Source organism: Filicampus tigris, chromosome 1 (genome assembly GCF_054856515.1).
Source record: "Filicampus tigris isolate MCC_2025a chromosome 1, RoL_Ftig_1.0, whole genome shotgun sequence".
Taxonomy (NCBI): Eukaryota; Metazoa; Chordata; class Actinopteri; order Syngnathiformes; family Syngnathidae; genus Filicampus; species Filicampus tigris.
In genome coordinates, this window is record NC_141217.1 from 38,476,537 (window position 1) to 38,488,953 (window position 12,417).

General features: G+C 43.1%; 1 protein-coding gene and 1 long non-coding RNA gene across 15 annotated transcripts in view; one reads left to right on the forward strand and one right to left on the reverse strand.

Annotated features, from left to right (window-relative positions):
- Positions 1-12,417, reverse strand: part of LOC147154002 (membrane-associated guanylate kinase, WW and PDZ domain-containing protein 1-like) — an 80,582-nt gene that overhangs the window by 31,091 nt on the left and 37,074 nt on the right. For 5 of the 14 annotated variants that reach the window (XM_086039139.1, XM_086039122.1, XM_086039209.1 and 2 more), the window contains 6 exons: positions 5,765-5,884; positions 3,802-3,990; positions 2,119-2,404; positions 1,807-1,854; positions 1,471-1,553; positions 1,026-1,064 (listed from right to left, as the gene is read on the reverse strand). In XM_086039139.1, coding sequence (XP_085895265.1) covers positions 1,026-1,064; positions 1,471-1,553; positions 1,807-1,854; positions 2,119-2,404; positions 3,802-3,990; positions 5,765-5,884 — 765 coding nt within the window. Of the gene's footprint in view, positions 1-1,025; positions 1,065-1,470; positions 1,554-1,806; positions 1,855-2,118; positions 2,405-3,801; positions 3,991-5,764; positions 5,885-11,497; positions 11,869-12,417 lie in introns of those variants that run through there. The other 9 variants (XM_086039199.1, XM_086039190.1, XM_086039229.1 and 6 more) reach the window with 8 other exon arrangements.
- Positions 10,534-12,185, forward strand: LOC147154003 (uncharacterized). The gene is made up of 3 exons (XR_015087971.1): positions 10,534-10,908; positions 11,005-11,094; positions 11,253-12,185. It is a non-coding gene; the product is annotated as an uncharacterized LOC147154003 (long non-coding RNA).

Here is a 12,417-nt window from a genome sequence, read left to right on the forward strand (position 1 = left end):
AATGTTGACACGTTTAACAGTTTGTTTTTGTTTTCATACTAGAAATTAAAACAACACATTTTTTTTTCCCTTCATTATTTTATCAAAAAGAAAACTCACAAAATGTGGATATACTTAAGAGTAGTAGGCTATGTGCTTTTAAGGGTTTTTTCCTCTTTTACATTTCGAGCCGTGACTACAACGGTAACCTGTTAAGTCAATACAAATTATGTTTACGCGCTACGAAAAAAATGCACAGTATAAACTGAAGCTCTGATTTAACGTTGCATTATTTTTTTAAAGGTCATCTTTGTTGCAGATGATTACGGTACATAAATGAATGTATCTTCATCAAAAATACATACAAAAATGAGGCACTATGCAGTAGGGCTGTCACTATTGACTAATTTTAGAATTGATTATTCTAGCCATTATTCAATTTTTACAATAAATCGATCAATCTAATAATCAGATCAAAATTTGCATTAAATCCAAAAACATTTTTCCATGATACTGTTTATTAACAAATTGTTATTGTTTATTTGTTATTGTTTAGTGATTTAAACAAAAAAAAAAACCTAAACAGCAATATGGCAATATCACACAAGAGGGTTTGAGGTTGTACTTTTTGAAACGGATTCAGTTACTTGTTCAATCATTGTTTTCCAACGTAAAAGCAGATGTTTGCAAATTTCAGTTTTCCGAAAACTGTGGACACTTTTCTACAAATTGTGATGCTTCGCAAATTCGGGGAAAGCAAAAGAAAGAGCAAGAAGGAGAACGTGCGTTTTCTGGCAATGGACGCACACCGTGCAGTATGCAAGTAAATAAGGGATCCATTAGTGAATTTGCTGTTGACAGAAGCATTTATTGAGTGGCAGTACGCGCACTGACGCCGGCCGGGCCTTGCTCATTTCCAGTCTGCCAAGAGCGGCAAACATGCTCCAAAGTAGCCCTGCATCCTGCTTTGAGCCAAAACTCGTGTTTGTGTTATGTGAAATGTTGGCAATAAACCCGCTTGGTGATACAAAAGAGAGACATCCTACCTAGATCACTCTCCAGGTCCTCCGTATGTATCCCCTCTTCTCCATAGTGAAAGAACAAAGACAAAACAAACAAAGGACGAAAAAAGGGATGGGGAGTCGAGGAGAATCGGGTGGGGAAGGAAGGAAACGGGTGAAATAAAGAATGAAATGACAGAGGTGACAGGAGAAAAAAAGGGAACGAGAAACCCCTTAGAAAGTCACAGAAATAAAGGATGGGGCATCATCTAAAAAGGTTACCACACAGAGGTATGCTACTTTCTTCTTTTGCCACTTGATGGTGCAATTTCCCAACGTGTGTTTTTTTTTTTTTTTTTTTTTTCCTCAGCGCTACTCATCAGCTGCCTCTTGGACATTGCGTGCTTGCCAACTTCTTATTTGTCTCCCCAGACAGCTCAACATTATTTCACAGTGCTCAAGTGGCACACTATGTTTTGTGACAGCTTACCATCGTCATCGCACTCTTCCAGAGGCCGGGAGGCTTTGTCTCGACAACGGGGATCCAACCATGACGTGGTCTTTGTGTTGTGGCTGAAACAACACAAAACAACAAAGATTTCAATAGAGCCTCTTTGCTAAAGCCCGAGTCAATCGCAACTTCAATTTCAAACAGGTTTGCATATTTATCAAGGAATGCACGGACTAACACGGATAACAGAGCAACACAGGCAAGATAAACAAACAAAAAATAAATAAATAAAAAAAGAGAAAAATCACCCCCTGGAATTTTCTTTTCCCCCTTCAACGTAAAAAGAAACAATAGTGATTGTAAAAATGAACATACAAGCTCTTTAAATGCACAGCCATGTCCTGGTGGTGTGCCTTTGTTGTGCTGCAGAGAGGACAGAGAGGTGGAGGTAATCAGGTGATCGGGGTTTGATCTCCTTTCCAGACCCGTGCATGCAGGGATTAACGGGGGCGGGGGGGGGGGCAGCGGAAGGGCCGGACAGGCCTTCAAGCCACATTGGGAGGGAGGACGTGCAAGACGGGACAGTATGCAGCGACTACTTTGTGAGCTACGTTGACGACTTTGCTTGGAGCGAAAAGTGAATCCATGCTTGCTCAATTGGGAGCTCTTTCCGGCTGGAACACATACTCTATGAAGTAAAGTTCTCCGTTCTCAGTGTAGGCCATCTCCCAGTTGTCGGGCAGCGGCCCCAGCGCGTCTTCCGGCGAGACCTGCGGCTCCGCCAGCGTCTGCTGCCCGCTGTCGGCGGTGGAGATGGCCGCATTGTTCAGGCCACAGGAAGGAGCGTTGTCACGCGCGGGGTACGGCCGCAGGATGCCGCCGCCGCCGCCGCCCCCGCCGCGGCTCTCATCCTGCTCGCTAGGGTTACCTGCGCACAGCAAAGGAGAGGGGAAGAGACTACGCACTAAGGATCCTGGGTAACACAACAGGCAAGACAAGGAGCAACACATAGAAGAACAAAAGACAGTTGATATCTCACACAAGGCAGAGAAGAACAGTGGAAATAAGCAAGTCATTATCATGCAACATCACACCCACGCTAATGCGGCCCCTTCCCCTTCCCCTTTGTTGATAGTATACTGAAAGGACCCCAGGAATATGCTAATTGGAAGGAAAAAAAAAACACCCTCTTATTTTTCTTTATTTTCTCAATCTCCATAAAGTAGCTTTCTCAGCCCCTGGCCGGCTGTCCCCGCTCAATTCCCAGCTCTGGCCCGGCAGAGTCGGACCACTTCTGCGCCCCTTTCAGGCCTGATCAAAATGCTAATTCAACATTCTGGCAGCCTGGCAAGTGGACACAAGGAGGGCACACATCCGCAGTATCAAGAGAGGCGGGGGAAACTCAAAGACTCACAAAACAGAGCAAAAAAAGAGCTTCAAAGCAAACCACGGAGAAGTGTGTTGTGGACAACGCAGACACATTTGAATAATTAAAAAAAAAAGGCATTTACTGTATATAAATGTTTAAAAAAAAAAAAATTAATCAAGCTATTGTCCTCACTCGCAAACGGTGTGAGTGCGTCCGCTGAACGTGTGAAAAATGTATATTCCACAAAAGCAACATTCATCAGAATGCCATGTTTTGACTAGCGGGCCTGCTGGGAACATATCCTTGAAAAAAATGTGTTTCCCCTTTAAAATTTTCAAGGGTGGTGTACCCATTTATGCTAAGCACTGCGTGTATCCATCTATCTATCTATCTATCCGTCTATCTATCTATCTATATATATATATAGCCTAACCAACCAACCGAATGGACACATTTTCTCAAATTGCAGTCTTTGCGATTTGAAAATTGCATTTTACTACATTGACATGCCCATTTGAATATGATTAATTGCAGAGCTGGCCATCGCCTAAGCGCCGCCGCGTTCCGTCCTGCATATTTAATCGAGCACGTGGTCCCGGTCCATCCCTTGTCAGCGACAAGTACGTAATTCTCATGTCACAAGCAGGAGATGACGATAAAGGCTTGCTATTCCATTGCATTCCAAATGCACGATGAAAGAAATGACAATGTTTGGCTTTCAAAAACATGTGCCTGAATAATGTCTCCCTCCTCCTCGCAGGCAGATGGCAGTGTTTGCAGGCTTGTGCGCAAGGAACTCAGCCTGACAAAGACATGATGTAATCACTCGACATGGAAGATCAAACACACATGATCTCCCTCCAACTGTGTCCCTTATCTCGGACAAACACATCTCATACGCGTGGACGCTTCCTGCGGGCGGGGAAAGTGACCGGCACTGACAAGACCGTGAGAGAAAGAGACATTGAGGAAGGAAATGCGCTGCGCTGCGCCGCTCTCACCTGTGAAAGCGTTGTTCATTTCCGAGGCCCGGTCGTCATCGTCGTCGTCAGCGGGCACTACTCGGACGCTTTGCATGTCATTGTAGGACTTGGTGCGCTTGGGGGTGGACTGCTGGGAGCCTGCATCCCCGAGAATCACTGTCCCGATGACGGGCTGCCTCGGCGGCTTGGGGGTCCCATAATAGTTACCTAGGCAACAAGAGGACATTAGCATGCTTGAGAGGCAGAAGGAGAAAGACTCAAGAACAGACAGTGGGTGCAGAAAAAAAAAAAACTTCTATGAATCCCCAACATCAAGTTCCGAGAAGACAAAGCGGAATTAGAATAGAACTGCATCGCGGCTGGCTGGCATGCAGGTCAATTTTTTGTCTTAGAATTCGCCTGGCTTGCCTTATTTTAAGAGAGATGGGTGTCATTTGAAGAGAGCTACAGTACACTGGAATCAGCAAGTTGTCACAGTAACCAGGGAAAACTACAATTGATTCATTGCAACAACACGATTTCTGATAGTCATCTTATCAGGCATAAAGGTTGGCGAATTGAACGCAATGAAAAGCACACGGGGATATAATAATGCTGGACGCTTCTGGGAATGTATTATTATGGTACGTTTTGAAGCAGCTATTGAAATCGAACGTCAATAACTGTCAATACGACCTGGACACTCCAATTACACAACGGCTCGGTGTTTATTACTCCAATTCCCAAGTGTTGGACCGCAAAGCCTTGTGTGTATGTACCGTAATTTACAGCAAGTACAGCAAATGTCAAATCAACCAGTGGGTTGAACCAAGTGGATTCAGAGTCTCATGAAACTTGGTGCACTTGTTGATAGTGACGGCACATCACTAAATCTGAAATTGTAGGTCAATCGGAGAAGGGCTTTGGGAGGTACGGCAATTTAGGGCAAAAAGGGGCGTGGCCAACTTCCTTTTAACCCTAATATCTCAGCAACTACTAGGTCAATCACCTACAATATAGGTATTGTTGGAAATGGAATTCAACAAAGATTTATTTACAAGATATTTTAGCAACTTGACCTTTTGACCTATAATTTGATCTTGAAATTGAACTTGTGGATCATGTGACCGGAACACCATTTTTCATGAAATGACATGTAATCTCTGACATCTTCTCTAAAACATATAAGTGTCAGAGATAATTTTTTGTTTTGTTTTGTTTAGCAGCAATAAGGAGTCAAAGTATCCATATGTCAAATACTCATCGAATATTCAGTCTTGGTTACTGAGATAAAATCATCATCAAATCATGCTAATGTTTTTATATATGCCTGTATTGTAGGTGATTGAGATATTAGGGTTAAAAGGAAGTTGGCCACGCCCCTTTTTGCCAAAAATCGCCGTAGCTCCCAAAGCCCTTCTCCGATTGACTTACAATTTCAGATTTTGCGAAGTGCCATCACTATCAAGTGCACCATGCATATATATGACATCATATGAATATGAGTTAGTTCCGAACGAAGCTAGTCCCCTATTAGTTTGCTCGTCACACACTCCTGCGGACAGGTTTGTGACTTTGCCTGTGTGAAAGGGAGAAATGTGCCAAGTGCCAACAGAGTTGCGGACTGCTGCCAAGCAGATTAGTGTTGTAACATTCTCTCCCAGGCCTACAGACACACAAATCACCAAGCCTTCCCCAAAGACACACACTTACTTACTTGCATACACACGTCTCCCCCGCATGCGCCACGTTTATACATGCACACAGGTTTGTGTAAGTCTAAGATTTAGAGCATGGGAAAACAGGGTCCTAATCAGAACCAGAGGGGCAGGTGTAGCGTGACCCAGGTCCCGCAATCATGTCTCATCTACATCAACTGTCCAATCTGACAGCCCACCTGCATGTAGGGAGCATTCATTTGGATTATTGCATATGCTCTTTCTTACTGCGACCAATCGGAACACAGGATGACGGTCTTCGTCCTTATCACAGTCATCCTCACCCTCATACGTTCCAATTTCGAGCAGCGTGCCACTCTCTTCAAGTTCTAGGAAGTCATCCACCGACAGGAAGTTGTAATCCACCCCCGGCAACTCTCCGTCTCGGGGGGCGCGTGTGGTACCTGAAGACGAGCAAACAGAATTTAGTTGGCTAGGCGCCAGTAAATGACTACAATTTACGTCGAGGGTAAAGGGAAGAGGGGTTGAAGGAAATGAAAGAGTGTTGGGGTGAAGTGAAATGATTGGCTCACAGCATCCCAGGAAATGGCAGCCTGCTCAATCAGACACTGAACTAAAGATCACCTCTAGCAACGAGCACGATTAGGATCTTGTTTTACAGGCAGGGCCGTTTTCGAATTTGGTGAGCTGGGAAATTACAGCTACGCAACCAGGTTGAAGAGTTTGGGTGTTCACGATATGAATTTGGTAGTGTATGACGTAAAGCGTGATAACATGTTTTCAGCATGACCTACTATAAAGCACAAGACACGTCATTTATCAAAGTTGAAATAAAGTCAGCGCAGTGGTGCTTTGGAATTCAAAACTAAGAATACATTTGCTCGATAAGAAAATTCTACTGCACTATATAAATACATACAGTAATGACATAATTAAATAGGATAAGATTAAGAATCAAACCGTTTTTGTCACATATTTTACTTCAATTCAATGGATATAGTGCTGTTCCTTCTGGTGTGTGATCCTTAGCCACTTGGATGCAGTATTATACAGACATACGGATACGCATGGAGCCAGTCCAAACTCCGGAATAATATTAGTAGTTCTTCACACAGGATAAATAATATAAGACTGTGATTATTGTTTTATTATCTGTCAACATGTGCTGCTTCACCGTTTCCGTTCATTCAATCTGTTGCTTAAGCCACTATGACACCGTGAAACGAATGCTATCTGTTAGCATTGTTTGTTAGCATTAAGCTAAACAGACTGACCAAAAGTTACGTGGTTGTTTTAAATACACAAGATATGATTTTGGCTTCAACTGGGAGTGGATTTAAAGGGCTTGAAGCATCTTTTCTGAAGACTTTTTCCTATCTGCCCAACCGCTGCTTGTTGTCAGTTCACAGCCACCATACGGTGCTCATGTTTTGCTCTCAAGTCAAAGCCAAAAGTGGTCTGAACGAAATTAGATGGCCGGCCAGTTGACCGACTGAACCGTGTGTTCGCTTTTCACGTTTGGCCGCGCGCATTAACACGATGGATGACCATGACAGCTCATCTCCACAAGTGGTAGGAAGGCACGACTTGATTCAGTCTCTGCAGGACCGAACCAAATTCGAAATGTCTAATTTGGGATTGGATTAACAAAAAAAATAAAAAATAAAAGAATAATTCCCGTTTGACACAAGACTCAAGTTTTAACCCCGCCAATGTGCGCAAACACAAAATAGGTGTATTTCTACATGAAAAGCCAAGGTTAAACCGAAGCCATTTAGCAGACAAGACAGAGAGCCACGTAACAAATCCCTCACATGAAACTTAAAAAAACATGAAGGATCATCTCTCCGCTTTGCATTCACCTCAGTGGCGCGAGATGAAAGTGAAGTTGTCTGTGAGTTTGACTGGTAGGACTGGGTGGTCCCATAGTGGGAGATGCTTCACAGGCTCTAATGAAGCCGTCTGCCGCGGCGCGAGCGGAGCTGTTATTTCAGGCTATTCCCCATAGTGGAGGGCTCGAATGAGATGAATAATTCTGGCGCGCTTATGTCGGAGAATATTGACAACTACAAAACTCCGGGCTTTCTGGCTGTGTTGCATCAGCACCTAATTAGCAAGCATTGTCTAACTTGTACGTGCGATGTGATGTCTTTTCACTTTTGTGTTTGTAAGGAGCCATATACGGCAAACCACAGCTATTCGTGGTATTGACGGCCATTATAAATGCGTTCAGGGAAAAAAAATCAATCTAGAAAAAAAGGATATGAACGGCCAAAAAGTATTTTCTGTGAAAAAAAAACAAAGAAATTAAAAAATACAAGAATAATAAACCAAAACAAAACCCGTGAATAAGGGAATCCACAGGTGTCGAACTGGGTCATTCGTATACTGTGGATGGAAGAAGTCTACACACCCTCTTCAAATGCCAGGCTTTTGTGATTTTTCACCAATTATGCCACGCAACCTGTACAACTCAAATACAAAAATGAAAAATCAATAAATAACTGAAATCATGTGTTTGCACAAGTATGTTGCACACCCTTTTATAAATGGGGGAGGGGGGATGTGGCTATATTCAGAATTAACCAGTCACATGCGAGCTCATGTTAAATGCGAGTCAGCAAACAAGTACCACCGTTTAAAGTGTCAATGATTAACATTGAGGTCGGCTTTTCCTGTTATGTTTTTCCCTCCCTGACAGGAACCTAAAGGGTTTGGCCTTACAGTGACTGACTGGCTGTAAAGTGTTCAAAATTTGTTTGACCTTGACTTAGGCCCTTGTTCCGCATGAACAAATACAGACCCAAAGTGTGTGGGTATGGTGTTCTAGCGGCGATGAGCAGCGGTGTGTTTGCGCCAAACAAATCTTTTGGAATTACGGCAAAAAGGTCAACTTTGTGTGTGGTTGTGTTTTGCACACAGACAACTGTAGCTTTTGAAGCATCTGAGGGCCACGTCGAGACCGTGACATGACTGAAGTACAAGTGAAGTGCCTTAGCTCTCCTTCAGCCTTTTGTTCATTTGAATCCATTTTTTCTTGGTGGCCATATTTTACAAAAGCACAAAAAAAAAAAAAAAAAAAAAAAACCGTCACAAACCATGGTTTTCTCAAGTTCAGGTATTCATGTCTCATTCATTGGATCTCTTACTAAGCTCAGTTGATGGATTGCAACTACATTTGACAGCTTTCTGTGTACTATGCCCAAGCAATACTCTTCACCTGAATGGACTCTATTGAAAGCCAATGTGGCCACAAAACAATTGTAAAATGATCAAGAAATTCCGCATCATCTCTACATCAAATTCTATTCCACTTGGACCAAATTTAAGAAAAGCTGCTGTGATTGAAAGATTGAAGTATGTTTGCTGGGAAGAAAATTACTTCACAGATGTATTCATAATTAAGTTCAAGAAACACATTTGGCAACAAGTAATGTTGCATGACGTAATAGTGGGCACAAACTTTGGCCGTGTGTAAGATTCTTTGTGTTCCAGGGAGAAAACATGCTTTCAGCCGAATCATACTCGACTCTTAAGTCACGTTCATGCATTTGAGTGATACAGTCATTCCTGGCTTCGTTTGCACACTACAAATGAAGTGTTGTTGTGCCCTCAATGTCAGGGGCGGAGGATTTTCTTTGGTTTTCACGTGGACGCATTATTCTTGGACTCCTTGATACTCTGCCACAAATTATTTATGTGAACTGCATATTTCAGGAGAAAATGTACAATTCGTCTGAATGCAAACAATTTCTCTTTTGTAACATTTGATTCTTTGTCAGTCCCAATCAATGTCGTGACTCCCACACCAAGGCAAGCAAACGACACGGCCGAGAGGTCATTGTTTATCATAGGGTCCACAGAAAATAAAATGCACGCATATACCACTCTTACACAAACACTCATAATACAAGCGGAAACAGCAAAGTCAAAAGCGACATTTACAATCGTGACGAATTAAGAGAATTTCCCGTCATTGTGCGTTTTAGCTTTGATTTGAATGAATGAGCCATTGATCGCAGCATGCGAAATGTCATCGCTGATTGGCCGTTGGCTAGCGATGAAGTGCATGGGATAGAAGTCAACTATGAGATGAGCAAAGTGACCGCAAAGAAAATGGCATCATCTACTAAATGAAGCTCAGCAAAACATTTTGCTTTTTTGACTTATTCCTGCTTGATTCTGAGTGTGATGGCCATTGTTCTGAATAGGTGTGAATTTTATGTCCTGAAACCGTGACTGTGGATGCTATGATAAAGAATGCCCCCGAAGCCACCCCCCCGCCCCCCCCCCCCCCCCCTGCACCTCACTGAGGTGTTGTATCACTTTGGCCCCCCCACTGAAAAATGTCTGGCTACATCCCTCCTCAATGTGCGACATAATTTTGCGGCTTGTCTCCTTAAAAGCGCATGGCAACATCTTTCTCTTCCCCAGCCAAGTAAATCCATGACAACAATCATCAGTGGGATCATTCTTGGAGAAACCAGCCACCGTCCACATGAATGCGCGACTTTTGAAATGCCACCAAACCCAGCTGCGAGTTGTACGTGTTCAAAGGAAGGTTTAGCTTTTTTTTTTTTCTTCTTTCACATAATTACTTGGCAGGATACTGTCATGTTGTTAGTCTTTACCGGCTTGTTGCGAAGGATGGACATCGTGAAAATACGGCGAGCCTGACAAGACATGACAACACAGACTGTTGTTACTTGAGTGTGGCTTCAGAACTGGAGCAATGCCTCCTTAACGGTCAAATAAAAAATGCAAGCCCAACATGCCGGAGAAGACATGCAAGCTTTATGAAGCTACCAACATGCAGTTTCTTTCAAACAGGAAGAATCTCAAGGACTGCACTACTGTCCACCATGGACATTGTTATGAAAAATGCAACGCATTTTCCAGCTTGAGCTAACAAAAAAAAAACAACAAGACATGTCATGTAGTAAGTGATTGGAAAAAAAAAATAGAAGCAGAAAAGTCAAAAGGAAAGTGATGACATAAAAGCTTTATGAACCTATTACATGTTGTTGAAGGCTGTTATTTTCAAATGACAGACATTTAAAGCCTGATTTGCTGAAAGTTTGCCTGTGCAAAAAAACATGTTCGCCTGTTTTCTGAAGCTGAGCCGTGATTGGTCGTTACCTGAGCCCTGAGCAACCGTGATGTCATTTTCAGTCAACAGAAGGGACAAAATGGCCATCCCCAGAGAAGGCTAAAAAAATGGGTGGATTAACTCTTATGCCACAAACGCAATATTTATCATAATGCCGTGTTTCAACGAGTGGGCCTGCATAGAACATATTATTGAAAAAAAAAAAAAAAGTTTGGGTTGACTTCCACTTTAAAGAGATCACGTTTTTGCCACTGATGGTCGACAATAACACAGAGAGCAATTATTCACTGGGCCGTCTTTCCTTCTGAAAAGAATTTATAAAAAGGTTGAATGTGAATGACAGCAACTTATCTCAAGGTAGGGCTGTTTGTTGCCTTTGTGGTTGTGTGTGCAATCCAACAGCCGATTATAGTCCAGGTTGACTATAGCGAAGGGATTATTCTCTGCCTCCAGGAACTATATCGAGCCATTTCAGGAAGCAATAAGATTCAGCACACATCTCGATACCACATTTAGGACTGCACGCGTGCGCTTTCTGAAGAGGTTTGTATTTTAAGGGCCAACGAAGGCAGAGCCAAATTTGAAAGAATCACTGGTATTTTGTACTGTATTAGGGAAACTAGCCAGTCACCGCCATTATCCATTTTTGAGGGTTGTAAACAAACCCAACTGTTTGTTGTCATTTTGTCCCTGAACAACAGCATCAATTAGCAGCTCCGGTCTGTTGCGACGGGGAGAACAAGAACAAGTGCTGTGAAAAGAGGGCATCTGCCAAAAGGTGCAACCACAGAGAGAGGAGGAAGATACGGTCGAATGAGACGAGAGGCACTTGACGCACACGCGGCGGCGGCGGCGGCGGCGACGACCACAAAACAAGAATACAATCACCTAATGGGCATGTGACATCCCGAAACAAACAGTCTGCACTTTTCTCTCTCGTTCTCACCTCTCGCCGTCTGGCAAACAACCGGCGCACTGACAACGAGGCAAACACAAAGAGCAGCTCGAGCTTGTTGCGCGGCACGCTGTCTTCTCCAACATCTCCTCTCTTATCTGGTCCGTACATTGTCCGACTGATTGAGCAGCATGTGCTGGACGCAGGTAAGCAGGTCTGCGCGCGCGTGCGCGCCGGGAGGGAGACGCGTCTTGATGTGAAAGCTGTTAAAAGGAACAGGTGAGCCCAGGCGAGCCCGCATGCGCTCCCCGACGGTCACGTCATCAACATTGTCGCCACGTGGCCTTCAGGTGCTGCGCAAGCTACAATAGCAAGAATCCGATTGGCCAGTTGGATTGTGAAACTGCTGACAATTCAGGTAACGTGCAAAAAAAAAAAAAAAAAAAAAAGTCAAATCTGAGGATTGTGTTATGACGTGATGTAACAGTTGCTATGCAGTTGCTAAGGTCCTTTATGATGTCACATAGGCCTGAGGTCTTACCGTTTAAAAGCTTGAGTGACTCAGTGACATGTTGTCACGTACGTCAAACATTTTTGGAGTGAGGATGCAAACTCTTCCAGTCTTGATCTCTGTTGTTACTTAGTATTTTTTGTTGATAAAGACTTTTTACTCTTCAACCTCCGTGTCGTGTCTGCGTATGGGTCCAAATCCCAATCCTCACGTGACAGATTGGGCAATTAAAACTGTGCAGTTGGATTAATACTCCCATGTTTCAAATTATTTTATTAAATGATATTTTGCTCAGATGTGTATTAAATAGTCTATGCAAATGGCGCTCAGCATGATTTTCAAGTCATCAACTGTTAGAGAATAATTTGAATGTTTTTAAAGAAAACTCAATGATAACATCCTTTAAAAAAAAAACAAACAAAAAAAAACATCCACCAGCAGCTAAGGGAGGCCATTCTGA